At 42.4% G+C, this 18,086-nt stretch overlaps 1 protein-coding gene across 3 annotated transcripts in view; it reads left to right on the plus strand.

The window, feature by feature from the left end:
* The window catches only part of efcab14 (EF-hand calcium binding domain 14), a 93,014-nt gene that overhangs the window by 44,850 nt on the left and 30,078 nt on the right, over positions 1 to 18,086 (plus strand). For 2 of the 3 annotated variants that reach the window (XM_067990327.1, XM_067990324.1), the window contains exon 8: positions 17,319 to 17,430. In XM_067990327.1, coding sequence (XP_067846428.1) covers positions 17,319 to 17,430 — 112 coding nt within the window. The remainder of the gene's footprint in view (positions 1 to 17,318; positions 17,431 to 18,086) is intronic. The other variant, XM_067990325.1, reaches the window with a different exon arrangement.

Here is an 18,086-nt window from a genome sequence, read left to right on the forward strand (position 1 = left end):
CCACCACCCTAAACATTCACTCCCTTCACCACCGGCGCACTGTGGCTGCAGTGTGCACCATCCACAGGATGCACTGCAGCAACTCGCCAAGGCTTCTTCGACAGCACCTCCCAAACCCGCGACCTCTACCACCTAGAAGGACAAGGGCAGCAGGCGCATGGGAACAACACCACCTGCACGTTCCCCTCCAAGTCACACACCATCCCGACTTGGAAATATATCGCCATTCCTTCATTGTCGCTGGGTCAAAATCCTGGAACTCCCTTCCTAACAGCACTGTGGGAGAACCGTCACCACACGGACTGCAGCGGTTCAAGAAGGCGGCTCACCACCACCTTCTCGAGGGCAATTAGGGATGGGCAATAAATGCCGGCCTTGCCAGCGACGCCCACATCCCGTGAACGAATAAAAAAAAATCTATTTTTGCAGGTGATAAAATTATAAACCAAAAGAATAGCATTTGAAACCTGGAATATCTAGCATGGTATTTCAGTTTAAAAATGCATTGCATATCTGAAATAATTTTTTGAAGAACCTAAATACAAATTCACCATGGACAGTATCAGAATATTTAAGAATCCATACCTACCTAAAATAAATTGCTTTCTTATCTCCTGAGGTACACTTTGAAAATAAAATTACTCGTTACCATTTATTATTTGTAGATATATGAATGACTTTTGTAGACCAAATAAACCGTAGGCTTGAGAAGGCCTAAATCAAATATGCTTACAAAACCAATGATTTCATCTCACAATTATAAGAGGACAAGCTATTATTTCTTGCCCACCTCTTAAAATTGTCACTGTTTGAAGCCATTTTAGCTACAAAATAAACCAAATACCAATGATGCATTTTAGCCAGAACAGGTAACTTGACATTTATAAAGCTATTTAAGGTGTCTCTTTCAGCATCAATTTATTACAAAAGTATAATGAGCCAATAGTACAAATAGACACTTAATGGACTTTGGAAATGTCAAACTATTCTGCCAGTGGATATGCTAATTAGAATACTTGTACCTCATAAGGGGGAAGTACTGCCAATAGTTGTTTCCCACAAAGGCTTCTCAACTGCATCCAGTTGACATTTATTGCTTGCCCAGCAGCAAGAGGCTGTTAGCTTTCAGATAGCTGTGCTGAAGGTCAAATACAAAATGAAACTAGAATTATTGCACCACCTGTGCCTCAAATATATCTGAATTTGAGAATTCAAAGACTTGCCTTAGAAGAAAAATAACTGAGCCTAAATGCTGACCCAAAAAAAAATTGTAGTTATTTCATTGCAGTCAGTATTTAAAAGCTGCTGAGCTCTTCAAACATTTTTTAGTATCTAATTTAAATTTCCAAAGCTAATGTATTAATTGGCTTCTGTTTAGTGCATTGTTTTATTTTTGTGTCTACAATTGAATTACTGAACTGCATATTCGTTCATTGTGTACTAAGCTTTAGGCTGCACCACCAGAACCTCATTCTGTTATTGGGCTACCAAGCATAAATTTGATCTGCTCAGATCTTCAGAAAAACCATAATGCGCACTGATAGTGTGTAAGCTATGTTTATGGAGAATTGTGTTGGTGAGGGAGATTTTGGGGTAAATGTTATGAATTAGAACTCCCAGCATAGAAATTTGTGTGATGGGTTGTGCATATTGGGAACTTGGACACTAAAGTCGGTGTGCCCCATGATATTCTTTAATGACCTCTGTGACTGATTTTCCAATGTGCACTCCTGTTGTGCAAAGTGTTGCACCAGGAGCATAAAATCTGACCCTTTTGATTTTGATTGAAATCAGTTCAGATCACACAATCACTTGTGCAAGATAGGTGGAAGCAATGTTAATTTGTGCAAATCTGTAGACTTTAGAAAGGCCTTTTCTGCCAAATCGCCTGTTTCTTTCCATGGGTAGTAAAATTGCACCATGTAGTTCTACAAGAAATGTCAAGATCCAAAAAAAAAGCTTTACTGGTTTGCGAATCTAATAAGCTGGAGAATGGTTCTAGCAGCCCACAGTCTTTGTGACTAGCCAAGTAAGTATCCTGGTGGCCCACAAATCTTACTCTTTCTGCATCAAACGGGGGCATGTTTGAAAACCAAAGTGTAACACTGAAGTCCCCCATTACTGCATGCAACTTTATTGTATTGAACTCAAAATAATGAAATTGTTAGCTGTGCCAAACAATGCATCGGTCACCTGCTTGGTGTGCACTGCAGGTTGACTTATTGCTGATGCCCCCTTAACGAGCCTGAGGTGCAAAAGTTCAGAGTTGGAGTGATTTTTTTTTGACTACCGCTGGCAGTTCCATGCAAACCCTGGCGTTTGGCTGCAGGTCTGCTTGCAGCATTGCACAGAATTCTGTTTTTGCCTTCCTGGTGAAGCTTAGCGTGTGAATCCACTGTTCCTTTGACGATCTAGGTAAGTTCTCTTTCGTCTATATATGTGGTTGGGAGGGTAACAGCAATTAACTCCAGTAGTGTAGTCTCTCATGTCTGGCACCCTTCCATTCTTCCTCATCTACTGTAAAATGAAGAGGAATTCTCATAGAAATGCTCTTTGTCCCAATTAGTAGACTGGGAGCAAAATATTAGCCTTGCCACAAACTCTTCAACCACAGAGATGGTCCCAGGGAAAAGATAATTTTAAAAAAAAACTCAGTTAAAAAATAAAAGTTGAAAAGCTAACTGTACAATTGCAAGCTGCCTTTTAAGTAGGTTCTATTCATAGGAACATGGGAATTGTTAGACAAAAAAAGACTAAGGTCCTTCTAGTTGATCTTGTGCCATCCTGGTAGTCACGTGACACAACAATAATTGAGTTGTTGACTAATCATAGCTATCAATTCATCTACAACAGACCCTGCCAGTGGTGGAGAGCTTTGAGAACCATAGGTCCAAAGTCACTCGTTCCCCTCAAGCATGCTACACTTACCATATGTCCTGTCTCAAATTACTCATACTGTATTCCAAAATATTTTCTGAAAGAAATCCTACGTAATTTGCTTTTGATGATTCAACACTTTCTGCTTCCACCGTCTCGCCAGGGCACCTGTTCCATAGATTTACCACTTGCTCGCTGTGAATTTACACATCTTGTAGTAGTGAGTGGGTAAGTGGTTGTTGGAGGCCAATCATCTCAGCCCCAGGACATTGCTGCAGGAGTTCCTCAGGGCAATGTCCTAGGCCCAACCATCTTCAACTGCTTCATTAACTACCTTCCCTCCATCAGAAGGTCAGAAATGGGGATGTTCGCTGATGATTGCACAGCGTTCAGTTCCATTTGCAACCCCTCAAATAATGAAGCAGTCCGAGCCCACATGCAGCAAGACCTGGACAACATCCAGGCTTGGGCTGATAAGTGGCAAGTAACATTCGTGCCAGATAAGTGCCAGGCAATGACCATCTCCAACAAGAGAGTCTAACCACCTCCCCATGACATTCAACGGCATTACCATCGCCGAATCCCCTACCATCAACCATCCTGGGGGTCACCATTGACCAGAAACTTAACTGGACCAGCCATATAAATACTTTGGCTACAAGAGCAAGTCAGAGGCTGGGTATTCTGCGGCGAGTGACTCACCTCCTGACTCCCCAAAGCCTTTCCACCATCTACAAGGCACAAGTCAGGAGTGTGATGGAATACTCTCCACTTGTTGGAGCTGCACTCATCCAGGCAACACAAGAAACTCGACACCATCCAAGACAAAGCAGCCTTCTTGATTGGCACCCCATTCACCACCCTAAACATTCACTCCCTTCACCACCAGCGCACAGTGGCTGCAGTGTGTACCATCCACAGGATGCACTGCAGCAACTCGCCAAGGCTTCTTCGACAGCACCTCCCAAACCCGCGACCTCTACCACCTAGAAGGGCAAGAGCAGCAGGCACATGGGAACACCACCACCTGCACTTTCTCCTCCAAGTCACACACCATCCCAACTTGGAAATATATCGCCGTTCCTTCATCGTCGCTTGGTCAAAATCCTGGAACTCCCTTCCTAACAGCACTGTGGGAGAACAGTCACCATGCGGACTGCAGTGGTTCAAGAATGCGGCTCACCACCTTCTCAAGGGCAATTAGGGATGGGCAATAAATGCCGGCCTCGCCAGCGACGCCCACATCCCATGAACGAATAAAAAAAAAAAGTATAGAAGTAGGAAGATAAGGCAGGTTAATGTGTGGCTAGAGACGTGGTGCAAGAGGGAGGGCATCAGATTCTTGGGGCAAGAGGGACCTGTTCACGATGGACGGGTTGCACCTCAACAGAGCTGGGACCAATGTCCTCATGGGGGGGTTACTAGTGCAGTGGGGGAGGGTTTAAACGAATTTTGCAGTGGGGTGTGCACCAGGATGTAGCATTAGAAAGGATAAACAAGGTGCACAAAAAATTGGGAGTGACAGATAGCATAAGGGTAAGAAATAGTACGGTATTACGTGACATCAGTCTGAGAGAATACAAGACGGTCTAAGATAGATTTGGAGTGCATGTATGTAAACACACACAGCGTGGTAAATAAAGTTGATGAACTGCAGGCGCAAATAGCCACATGGTGTTCTGCCGATAACTGAGACCTGGCTCAAGAAAAGGCAGAATTGGGTACTAAGTATTCCTGGATACAAGGTGTTCCGGAAAGATAGGGAAGGAAAAAGAGGAGGGGGATGTGGCAGTATTGATTAACGAGAATGTTGCAGTGCTGGAGAGAGATGTCCTTGGGTCAAGGACAGAATCTTTGATTAGAGTTACGAAACAATACAGATGCCATTACACTACTGGGTGAATTCTATAGACCACCGACTAGTGGGAAGGATACAGAGGAGCAAATTTGCAGAGAAATTATAGTGAGGTGCATGAACTATAAGAGTAGTGATAATGGGGGACTTCAACCTATCCTAATATAGACTCGGATAGTAATTATGTAAAGGGGAAAAGAGGGGGAGGAATTTCTGAAGTGTGTTCAGGAGAACCTTCTTGATCAGTATGTTTCCAGCTCAATGAGGAAGGAGGCATTGCTGGATCCACTTCTGGGGAATTAAGTGGAGCAAGTTAGTGGGTGAACATTTAGGGAACAGTAATCATAGTATCATAAGGTTTAGATTAGTTATGGAAAAGGACAAGGAGCAATCTAGAGTAAAAATACTTAATTGGAGGAGGGCCAATTTCAATGGAATGAGAACGGATCTGGCCTGGGTAAATTGGAATCAAAAATTGGCAGGCAAAACTAATCGAACAATGGATAGCCTTTAAAGAGGAGATAGTTTGGGTACAGTCTAGGTACATTCCTACGAGGGGGAGAAGTAGGGCAACAAAAGCCAGACTTCTTCTGGATGATGGAAGAAATAGAGGGGTAAGATGAAGCAGAAAAAGTGTGACAGATGTCAGGTTGATAATACAAATGAGAATCGGGCCCAATACAGAGTGCAGAGAATTGAAAAAGGTAACGAGGGGCAAGGAGAGAGTATGAGAATAGACTGGTGGCTAACAAAAGGGAATCCAAAAGTCTTCTATAGGCATATAAATAGTAAACTGGAGATCTATGCATGGAGGCAGAGGGCATGGCTGAGGTACTAAATGAATACTTTGCATCTGTCTTTACCAAGGAAGAAGATGCTACCAAAGTCACAGTAAAAGAGGAGGCAGTTGTGATACTGGATGGGCTAAAAATTTATAGAGGAGGTACTAGAAAGGCTGGCTGTACTTCAAGTAAATAAGTCACCCGGTCTGGATGGGACGCATCCTAGGTTGCTGCGGGAAGTAAGGGTGGAAATTGCAGAGGTGCTGGCCATAATCTTCCATTCCTTACATATGGGTTTGGTGCCAGAGGACTGGAGCACTACAATTGATATACCCTTGTTCAAAAGAGTGTAAGGACAAACCCAGCAACTACAGGCCAGTGAGTTTAACCTCGGTGGTGGCGAGTGTCCACCGCACAGTCCTTGTGGAGACGAAGTCCCGTCTTCACATTGAGGACACCGTCCAACGTGTTGTGTGGCACTACCACCGTACTAAAGGATAGATTCAGAACATTTCTAGCAGCTGAAAACTGGGCATCAATGAGGCATTGTGGTCCATCAGCAGCAGCAGAATTGTATTCCAGCACAATCTGTAACCTCATGGCCCGGCATATCCCTCACTCTACCATTACCAACAAGCCAGGGGATCAACTGTGGCTCAATGAGGAGTGTAGAAGAGTATGCCAGGAGCAGCACCAGGCGTACCTAAAAATGAGATGCCAACCTGGTGAAGCTACAACACAGGACTGCATGCATGCTTTACAGCGGAAGCAACATGCTATAGATAGAGCTAAGCGATTCCATAACCAACGGATCAGATCAAAGCTCTGCAGTTCTGCCATATCCAGTCGTGAATGGTGGTGGACAATTAAACAACCAACAGAGGAGAAGGCTTTGTAAACATCCCCATCCTCGATGGCAGAGTCCAGCATGTGAGTGCAAAAAGCAAGGCTGAAGCGTTTTCAACCATCTTCAGCCAGAAGTGCCGAGTAGATAATCCATCTCTGCCTCCTCCTGATATCCCCACCATGACAGAAGACAGTCTTCAGCCAATTTGATTCACTCCACATGATATCAAGAAATGGCTGAGTGCACTGGATACAGACAAGGCTATGGGTCCCGACAACATCCTGGCTGTAGTGCTGAAGACTTGTGCTCCAGAACTAGCTGTGCCTCTAGCCGAACTGTTCCAGTACAACTACAACACTGGCATCTACCTGACAATGTGGAAAATTACCCAGGTATGTCCTGTCCACAAAAAGCAGGACAAATCCAATCCGGCCAATTACTGCCCTATCAGTCCACACTCAATCATCAGCAAAGTGATGGAAGGTGTCGTTGACGGTGCTATCAAGCGACACTTACTCACCAATAACCTGCTCACCGATGCTCAGTTTGGGTTCTGCCAGGACCACTCAGCTCCAGACCTTAACGATTTGGAGGAGGGGACCGAGTGCAACATATCAAAATTTGCAGATGATACAAAGATGGGAGGGAAAGTAGAGAGTGAGGAGGACATAAAAAACCTGCAAGGGGATATAGACAGGCTGGATGAGTGGGCGGAGATTTGGCAGATGCAATATAATATTGGAAAATGTGAGGTTATGCACTTTGGCAGGAAAAATCAGAGAGCAAGTTATTTTCTTAATGGCGAGAGACTGGAAAGTACTGCAGTACAAAGGGATCTGGGGGTCCTAGTGCAAGAAAATCAAAAAGTTGGTATGCAGGTGCAGCAGGTGATCAAGAAAGCCAACGGAATGTTGGCTTTTATTGCTAGGGGGATAGAATATAAAAACAAGGAGGTATTGCTGCAGTTATATAAGGTATTGGTGAGACCGCACCTGGAATACTGCATACAGTTTTGGTCTCCATACTTAAGAAAAGACATACTTGCTCTCGAGGCAGTACAAAGAAGGTTCACTTGGTTAATCCCGGGGATGAGGGGGCGGACATATGAGGAGAGGTTGAGTAGATTGGGACTCTACTCATTGGAGTTCAGAAGAATGAGAGGCGATCTTATTGAAACATATAAGATTGTGAAGGGTCTTGATCGGGTGGATGCAGTAAGGATGTTCCCAAAGATGGGTGAAACTAGAACTAGGGGGCATAATCTTAGAATAAGGGGCTGCTCTTTCAAAACTGAGATGAGGAGAAACTTCTTCACTCAGAGGGTGGTAGGTCTGTGGAATTTGCTGCCCCAGGAAGCTGTGGAAGCTACATCATTAGATAAATTTAAAACAGAAATAGACAGTTTCCTAGAAGTAAAGGGAATTAGGGGTTATGGGGAGCGGGCAGGAAATTGGACATGAAGCTGAGTTCGGATCGGTCAATGCCCTGTGGGTGGCGGAGAGGGCCCAGGGGCTATGTGGCCGGGTCCTGCTCCGACTTCTTGTGTTCTTTAGATTTGTGGTTGGGATCAGATCAGCCATGATCTTATTGAATGGCGGAGCAGGCTCGAGGGGCCGATTGGCCTACTCCTGCTCCAATTTCTTATGTTCTTATGTTCTTATGTTCTCATTACAGCCTTGGTCCAAACATGGACAAAAGATCTGAATTCTAGGTGAGGTGAGATTGACTTCCCTTGACATCAAGGCAGCATTTGACCGAGCATGGCACCAAGGAGCCCTAGTAAAATTGAAGTCAATGGGAATCTGGTAAAACTCTCCAGTGGCTGGAGTCATACCTAGCACAAAGGAAGATCTAGTGGTTGTTGGAGGCCAATCATCTCAGCGCCAGGACATCTTTTTATTCGTTCATGGGATGTTGGTGTCGTTGACCTTATGATAGAGGGAAGGTTATTGATGAAGCAGTTCAAGATGGTTGGGTCTATGACACTGCCCTGAGGAATTCCTGCTGCAATGAAGCTCAACACTATCCAAGACAAAGCAGCCCGCTTGATGGGCACCCCATCCATCACCCAAAACATTCACTCCCTTCAGAACCGGTGCACTGAGACTGCAGTGTGTGCCATCCACAGGATGTGCACTGCAGCAACTCGCCAAGACTTCTTCGAGAGCACCTCCCAAACCCACAACCTCTACCACCTAGAAGGACAAGGGCAGCAGGTACATGGGAGCAACACCACCTGCACATTCCCCTCCAAGTCACACACCATCCCAACTTGGAACTATATCACCGTTCCTTCATCGTCGCTGAGTCAAAATCCTGGAACTCCCTACCTAACAGCACTGTGGGAGAACCTTCACCGCGTGGACTGCAACAGTTCAAGAAGGCGGATCGCCACCACCTTAAGAGCTATTAGGGATGGGCGATAAATGCTGGCCTTGCCAGCGACGCCCACATCCCATGAACGAATTTTAAAAAATAACGATAATCTGGGACGAAATTAATAGTCACTTGGACAAGTGTGGATTAATAAAGGAAAGCCAGCATGGATTTGTTAAAGGCCAATTGCTGTTTGACTAACTTGATTGAGTTTTTTGATGAGGTAACAGAGAGGGTTGATGAGGGTAATGTGGTTGATGTGTATATGGACTTTCAAAAGGCATTTGATAAACTGCCATATAATAGGCTGGTTAGCAATATTGAAGCCCATGGAATAAAAGGGGCAGTGGCAGCACTGATACGAAATTGGCAAAGTGACAGGAAACAGAGTAGTGGTGAACGGTTGTCGGACTGGAGGAAGTTATACAGAGGTGTACCCTAGAGGTCGGTACTAGGACCATTGTTTTTTTGATATATATTAATGACTTTGACTTGGGTGTACAGGGCACAATTTCAAAATTTGCAGATGAGACAAAACTTGGAAGTGTAGTAAACAGTGAGGAGGATAGTAATAGACTTCAAGAGGGCATAGGCTGGTGGAATGGGCGGACACATGGCAGATGAAATTTAACAGATGTGCAAAGTGATACATTTTGGCAGGAGAACTGAGGAGAGGCAATATAAACTAAATGGTACAATTCTAAAGGGGGTACTGGAGCAGAGAACCTTGGGGTATATGTGCACAAATCTTTGAAAGTGGCAAGACAGGTTGAGAGCGATTTTTAAAAAAAACATACTGGATCCTGGGCTTTATAAATGGAGGTATGGAGTACAAAAGCAAGGAAGTTATGTTGAACCATTACAAAACTGGTTTGGCCACAGCTAGAATATTGTTTCTGATTCTGGGCACCGCACTTTAAGGCCTTCACATCCTTCCTAGAGAGGGTGCAGAAAAGATTTACTAGAATAGTTCCAGGGATGAGGACTTCAGTTACATAGACTGGAGAAGCTGGGGTTGTTCTCAGAGCAGAGAAGGTTAAGAGGAGATTTAAAACATTAAAACTGTAATGGGAGTTGTCTATAGACCTCCTGAAAGCAGCAACAAAATAGTAGAATGTATTAATTCAGAGCCTAGAAAGGCTTGTAGCAAAAGCAGAGTTATTTTAAGGGGAAATTTTAATTTTCATATAGATTGGGAAGAGCAGAATAGCTCAAGTCAGAAAGATAGTGAATTTCTTGTGTATTCAAGATAGTTTTCTGGAGCAATATGCTCTAGAACCAACAAGAGGGCAGGCCATACTAGTTTTAGTCATGAGTAATGAGCCAGACTTAGTTAAACAGTAAGGGAACATTTATCTAACAGTGATCATAGTATGATTTGAATTCAGTGTTAGGTTTGAAAAGGAGAAAAGTAACAGTTACTAAGATTCTAGATTTTGGTGAGGTTAACTTGAACAGGATAAGACAGAGGATGACTACAGCAAACTGGTTTTACCCGCTAACAGTTTTGACTACAGATGAACAGTGGGAGGTGTTCAAAAAATAATTTAGCTTAATACAGGACCAGTAGGGGTAAGAGTTCTACTTAACAAAAATAAAACAGCCAAGGTCGACAAAAGAGGTGAGAGATAACATAAAACTAAAGGAAAGAGCATATGCAAGTGCAAAGAATAGTGTAGATCCAGAAGACTGGGAGAGGGATAAAGAACAGCAAAGGAAGACAAAAAAGATAGTAAGAGCTGCCAAAAGGGACTATGAAAAGAAACTTGCGAGGGATATCAAGATTAACAGTTTTTAACCCTTTCTCTTCTAGTATAATTGTAGTCAGTGTTATTGTGGGCCCTTTAAAAACAGATGTGGGTAATAGTGCAAATGAAAATAAGGAAAAGGCAGACTTGTTGAACAGTTACTTTGTGTCAGTTTTCAAAGTCGAGGAAGAGGATAATATACTTGACATTCTAAAGAATCTAATAACGAATCAAGGACTGGAACCCACTAAAGTTAATGTAAGCAAGCAAACAGTACTAGAAAAAAGAATGGCACTAAAGATTGACAAATCCCTAGGGACCTAATGGTTTAAAAGAAGGTGAGGAAACTTCAGATGCTTTAGCTATAATCTTCCAAAAATCTCTTGATTGAGGAATTGTCCCTTTTAGATTGGAAAATTGCAAATGTAAATCCTTAATTTAAGAAAGGTGAGAGAGAAACCAAGAAATTATATACCTGTTAGTCTAACATCTGATGTGGGGATGTTATTAGAATCTATAATTAAGGAAAGTGTGACTGAGCACTTAGAGAAATTTGAGCTGATTAGAGAGAGCCATCATGGATTTGTAAAGGGTAGGTCATGTCTAATGAATTTCATTGAATATTTTGAGGAAGTAACCAAAGTAGTAGACAGGGGAATGTCTATGGATGTAGTTTATATGGACTTCCAAATGGCATTTGATAAGGTTCCACATAAGAGTCTATTAGCTAGAATTACTTGGGAAACACAATAGAGAGCCCTATACCCAAGTATGCAGATAACACAAAGACTGGTGGCATTAAGTAGTGTAGATGGGACCATAAAATTACAAAGAGACATTGATAGATTAATGTGGAGATGCTGGTGATGGACTGGGGTGTACAAATGTAAGGAATCTTACAACACCAAGTTATAGTCCAACAGTTTTATTTGAAAATCACAAGCTTTCGGAGGCTTTCTCCTTCGTCAGGTGAGTGTCGAGATTCATTGAAAATTACCGCATATATAGTCATAGAACAATGCCTGGTGATTACAGATAATCTTTCCAACTGCCTGTTATCAAGGCCATCAAATTAATTGAATAGTGTTCAGACAGAGAAACCTTAGATACCCCAGACAACAGAATATACAAACGGCCAGAACCAGAGAGAGAGAGATCCGAAAGAAAGAGAGAGAATGACCAGTTATATTAAAAACAGATAACTTTTTGTTCCCCCCTAGTGGGGTTACGTGTAGCGTGACATGAACCCAAGATCCCGGTTGAGGCCGTCCTCATGGGTGTGGAACTTGGCTATCAATTTCTGCTCGACGATTTGTACATTCAATCGTCTGGGGTATCTAAGGTTTCTCTGTCTGAACACTATTCAATTAATTTGATGGCCTTGATAACGGGCAGTTGGAAAGATTATCTGTAATCACCAGGCATTGTCCTATGACTATATATGCGGTAATTTTCAATGAATTTCGACACTCACCTGACGAAGGAGAAAGCCTCCGAAAGCTTGTGATTTTCAAATAAAACTGTTGGACTATAACCTGGTGTTGTAAGATTCCTTACATTGATAGATTAAGAGAGGGCAAAACTGTGGCAGATGGATTTCAACGCAGGTAAGTGTGAGGTCATCCATTTTAGATTAAAAAAGGATAGACGCAAGTATTTTTTAAATGGTGAAAAGCTAGGAACAATGCAGATCCAAAGAGATTTAGGGTCCATGCACACAGATCGTTAAAATGTAGTGGCCAGGCACAAAAATAATCAAAAAGGCTAATGGAATGTTAGCTTTTATATCTAGAGGGCTAGAACACTCTCAGAGCGACTGCAGGGCATTCTGGAAGGGGAGGATGAACAGCCAGTAGTCGTGGTCCATATCTGTACCAACGACTTAGGTTTTAAAAAAAGGGATGAGGTCCTGCAAGGTGAATTTAAGGAGTTAGATGAATTAAAAAGCAGGACCTCAAAGGTTTGGATCTCAGGATTACGACCAGTGCCAAGTGCTAGTGAGTATAGGAACAGGAGAATAGAACAGATGAATGCGTGGCTGTAGGGATGCTGTAGGAGGTAGGGATTTAGAGTCCTGGGACATTGGGACCGATTCTGGGGAAGGTGGGACAAGTACAAGCGGGACGGATTACACCTGAGCAGGACCAGGACGAGTGTCCACGCGGGGGTGTTTGCTAGTGCTGTTGGGGAAGGTTTAAACTAGAATGGCAGGGGGTGGGAACCTGAGCAGGGAGACAGGAGGGGGAAACAAGGATTAAAACAAAAGACAAAGGGAAGAAGCAATAATGGAAGGCAGAGAAAACAAGGGTGAGAAACAAATAGGGCCATAGTGCAAAATAAAACTAAGATGACTAGCAATCTTAAAAAGACAAGTCTAAATGCATTGTGTCTTAATGCGCGGAGCATTTGCAATAAGCTAGACGAATTAACAGTACAAATAGATATTCACAGTTATGATATAGTTGCGATTACAGAGACATGGCTGCAGGGTGACCAAGGATGGGAACTGAACATCCAGGAGTATTCAATATTTAGGAAGGACAGGCAAAAGGGGAAAGAAGGTGGGGTAGCGTTGTTAGTAAAGGAGGCAATCAATGCAATAGTGAGGAAGGATATTGGCTCGGAAAATCACGATGTGGAATCTGTATGGGTGGAGCTAAGAAACACCAAGGGGCAGAAAACATTGGTGGGGGTTGTCCATAGGCCCCCAAACTGTAGTGGAGATGTCGGGGAGGGCATTAAACAGGAAATTAGAGACACATGCAAGAAGGGTGACTTTAATCTGCATATAGATTGGTCAAATCAAATTAACAATAATACTGTGGGGGAGGAATTCCTGGAGTGTGTACATGATGGATTTCTGGACCAATACGTTTAGGAACCAACCAGAGAACAGCCGATCCGAGACTGGATATTGTGCAATGAGAAAGGATTAATTAACAATCTTGTTGTGTGGGGTCCCTTAGGGAAGAGTGACCATAACATGATGGAATTCCTCATTTAAGATGGAGAGTGAAGTAGTTGAATCCAAAACTAGGGTCCTGAATCTAAATGAAGGAAATTACAAAAGTATGAGGTGCAAGTTGGCTATGATAGATTGAGGAACTTTACTGAAAGGGATGACGGTGGATAGGCAATGGCTAATATTTAAAGAACATGTGCAGGAATTACAACAATTATTCATTCCTGTCTGGTGCAAAAATAAAACAGGAAAGGTGGCTCAACCGTGACTTACAAAAGAAATTAGGGATAGTATTAGATCCAAAGAGGAGATGCATAAAATTGCCAGAAAAAGTGGCAAGCCTGAGGATTGGGAGCGGTTCAGAATTCAGCAAAGGAGAACAAAGATTGATTAAGAGGGGAAAAATAGAGTATGAGAGTAAACTAGCAGGGAACATAAAAACTTGACTGTAAAAGCTTCTATAAATATGTCAAGAGAAAAAGATTAGTGAAAACAAATGTAGGTCCCTTACATTCAGAAATGGGGGAAATTATAATGGGGAACAAAGAAATGGCAGATCAGTTAAACACATACATTTGGTTCTGCCTTCACAAAGGAGGACACAAATAACCTCCCAGAAATGTTAGGGAACCAAGGGTCTAATGAGAGGGAGGAACTGAAAGAAACCAGTATTAGTAAAAAAAAATAGTGCTAGAGAAATTAATGGGGCTAAAGGCTGACAAATCCCCAGGGCCTGATAATCTACATCCCAGAGTACTAAAGGAAGTGGCCTTGGAAATAGTGGTTGCATTGGTGATCATCTTCAAAAAATTCTATAGACTCTGGAACTGTTCCTACAGATTGGAGGGTGGTAAATGTAACCCCACTATTTAAAAAAGGAGGGAGAGAAAAAACAGGGAATTACAGACCAGTTAGCCTAACATCAGTAGTGGGGGAAAATGCTAGTCTATTATAAAAGATGTGAGAACAGAACACTTGGAAGGTATTAACGGGATTGGACAAAGTCAGCATGGGTTTATGAAAGGGAAATCATGCTTAACAAATCTACTGGAGTTTTTTGAGGGTGTAACTAGTAGAATAGATAGGGGCGAACCAGTGGATGTGGTGTATTTGGATTTTCAGAAGGCTTTTGATAAGGTCCCACACGAGGTTAGTGTGCAAAATTAAAGCACATGGGATTGGGGGGAATATACTGGCATGGATTGAGAATTGGTTGACAGACAGGAAACAGAGTAGGAATAAATGGGTCTTTTTCCAGGTGGCAGGCAGTGACTAGTGGGGTACCGCAGGGATCAGTGCTTGGGCCCCAGCTATTCACAATATATATCAATGATTTGGATGAGGGAACTAAATGTAACATTTCCAAGTTTGCAGACGACACAAAGCTGGGGTGGAATGTGAGCTGTGAGGAGGATGCAGAGAGGCTCCAATGTGATTTAGATAAGTTGGGTGAGTGGGCAAGAACATGGCAGATGCAGTATAACGTGGATAAATGTGAGGTTATCCACTTTGGTTGTAAAAACAGAAAGGCAGATTATTATCTGGTGATAGGGAAAAGGGGAGGTGCAATGAGACCTGGGTGTCCTTGTACACTAGTCGCTGAAAGCGAGCATTCAGGTGCAGCAAGCAGTTAGGAAGGCAAATGGTATGTTGGCCTTCATTGCAAGAGGATTTGAGTACAGGAGCAGAGATGTCTTACTGCAGTTACACAGGGCCTTGGTGAGACCACATCTGGAGTATTGTGTGCAGTTTTGGTCTCCTTATCTGAGGAAGGATGTCCTTGCCATGGAGGGAGTGCAACAAAGGTTTACCAGACTGATTCCTGGGATGGCAGGACTGACTTATGAGGAGAGATTGGGTCGACTAGGCCTATATCCACTAGAGTTTAGAAGAATGAGAGGTGATCTCATCGAAACATATACAATTCTAACAGGACTAGACGCAGGGAGGATGTTCCCGATGGCTGGGGAGTCCAGAACCAGGGGTCACGGTCTCAGGATACGGGATATGCCATTTAGAAGCGAGATGAGGAGAAATTTCTTCACTCAGAAGGTGGTGAACCTGTGGAATTCTCTACCATAGAAGGCAGTGGAGGCCAAGTCATTAGATGTATTCAAGAAGGAGATAGATATATTTCTTAATGCTAAAGGGATCAAGGGATATGGGGGAAAAAGTGGGAACAGGGTACTGAGTTAGATGATCAGCCAAGATCATTTTGAATAGCGGAGCAGGGCCGAATGGTCTACTCTTGCTCCTATTTTCTATGTTTCTATAAAGGGGAGGAAGTTTTGCTACAGCTATACAAATCTCTGGTTAGACTACATCTGGAGTACCGTGTACAGTTCTGGGCACCTTACCTTAGAAAGGATATCTTGGCCTTGGAAGGAGTGCAGTGCAGATTCACCAGAATGTTACCAGGGCATCAAGGGTTAAATTATGAGGAGAGATCACATAAACTAGGCTTGTATTCCCTGGAATATAGAAGGTTAAGGAGTGATTTGATTGAGGTTTTTAGGAATTTGAAAGGAATCAATATGTTAGATAGAGAAACTTTTTCTGCTGGCTGGGGTGTCTATGACAAGAGGACATAACCTTAAAATCAGAGCCAGGTCATTCTGGAGAGAAGTTAGGAAACACTTCTTCACACAAAGGGTGGTAGAAGTGTGGAACACTCCTACAAAAAGCAGTAGATTCTAGCTCAAGTAATTTCAAATCTGAGGTTGATAGATTTTTGCTAGCCATGAGTATTGAGGGATATGGAACCAAGGCAGGTAAATGAGGTTGGGATATAGATCAGCCATGATCTCATTGAATGGCACGAGGGTCTGAATGGCCTACTCCTGTTCCTATGTTCCTAACAACTGGTTCTGAACTAGAATATTGGGGAACTTTGCCCAGAGTACACTACCCATTCAGACTTCGCTTCATGCCTATAGATCGGTGTGGTGCTGATTTTCCACAGTGCACAATAACATAGCAAGAGCATATACTATGATAAAGACTGTTTGCACCGTGGAAGCATTTGTTTTGCATAAGTTCAAGAGGACCCCGCCAGTTGCCATGTTCTCGTGTGCAAAAAGAAACTTTCCGAAGGTGATAGTGTAGGTCCTGATGCTCTTTCAGCTTAAGTCCTGATGCTTTCCCGCAGAGACACTTGTGTGATCCAGATGTGCGTTTTTGAGAGAGATTTTAGGTATTGTGCAAGTGATTCTTCTGAAGTTAACAGTAAATGTTAAATTGCTATAGAAGAGATGAATTAGAAAAGACCATTAATGATAGCTCTCAAGCAGATTTATAGTGAGATTAGAATTTCTGTTTCTCTCTGCAGTGTGCATTTTATTCTGAGGATATAGAAAATTAGCAAAAGGTTTGTTTAGCTTCCCTAGAATTGCAGCTTGTCACTTCTAACCATTTTTTGCATGTGTTCATACCTCAGATACTGATAACTGAAAATATAGCCCAGAATTTATCCAATGTTGAGTCTGACAATGAGCGATTAACTCTTGATTTATTGGTTCCTTCAATTCTGTTTGGCGTGTTTGGTGCCAATTCTAATACTAATGTGCCATAAGGCTCAATTGACATGAAGAAAAATATAGTAAATGTTGGTTTGATACTAATGGATTTCCTGAGTTTGGATATCCTATTGTGGCCCAGGTGAGGACTGATACAAACTGGACTCTTTTGTGTACAGCATATTTCCCATGCTGACGAGACTCCGAACCATTGGGTGTACTGCTTTGAAGTGAGCGCTATTACCACTACGCTTCTTGAGTTCCTTGTGTAGCTTCCTAGGATGATAATGCTTCATGTCTGTTAATTGCTGATTTTCAAAAAATATTGTTGCCAATATTGTGCTTGTTTCTCTCAGCAGAATGACAAGAGTCAAATGTCAGACCTTAGGGAGAGGTTGAAGGTTATGGTGAACGCCCTCACTAACAAACCAGATAATCTGGGCAATACGAATGCAGTCAACAATCAAGGTAAGGAAATAATTTGAAGATGGAAAAAGTGTAAAGGGAATGTGTTTTGCTCAATGTATACAAGAAAATGATGCTCATCAAATATTTATATATTTTTCCTAAACAAAAAAGAGGCAATTTTAGCACTGACCTGGTTTCTCCACAGATAAGGTCTCCTCTGCTGAGCCATTCTAGTGAAGTTTAGTATAAGGAGTGTCATGGAACTGCTCCATTACAAGCACCAGGAAGTGTGATTTCAAACAGGTTTGAAGGCTAGCCTGGAGCTGCCTGACTTTGGGAAACCATACTAAAGGCTATGAATGTAAGCACTGTGCTTGAAACTCTGGTTAGTGCTAAAATTGGCATTATTTTAAAAGCTGAAGAAATATTTGGTAACATTAAAGGGGAAGCACTTTGAATAAAAAGTACTTTTCCCTCTAATAGTTCAAAATGCAGTTTTGCGTACAAGGACTATTGCCATAAAATTTATAAAATTGCAGCTTAATATGTATCAAGTTAAATAAATCAATGATTTTTTTTTAAAAGCCCACTGTTAATCTTGTGATTTGCAGTTTTTAAAATTCAGACTTTGTGCAAATTGTTTAGTAGGCAGGGTTCACTGACTGAATGAATAACTGAGGTTATATAGACAGTTCGTTATTTTGTGATAATTAAGC

The sequence above is a fragment of the Heptranchias perlo genome, chromosome 9 (assembly GCF_035084215.1).
Source record: "Heptranchias perlo isolate sHepPer1 chromosome 9, sHepPer1.hap1, whole genome shotgun sequence".
Classification (NCBI taxonomy): Eukaryota; Metazoa; Chordata; class Chondrichthyes; order Hexanchiformes; family Hexanchidae; genus Heptranchias; species Heptranchias perlo.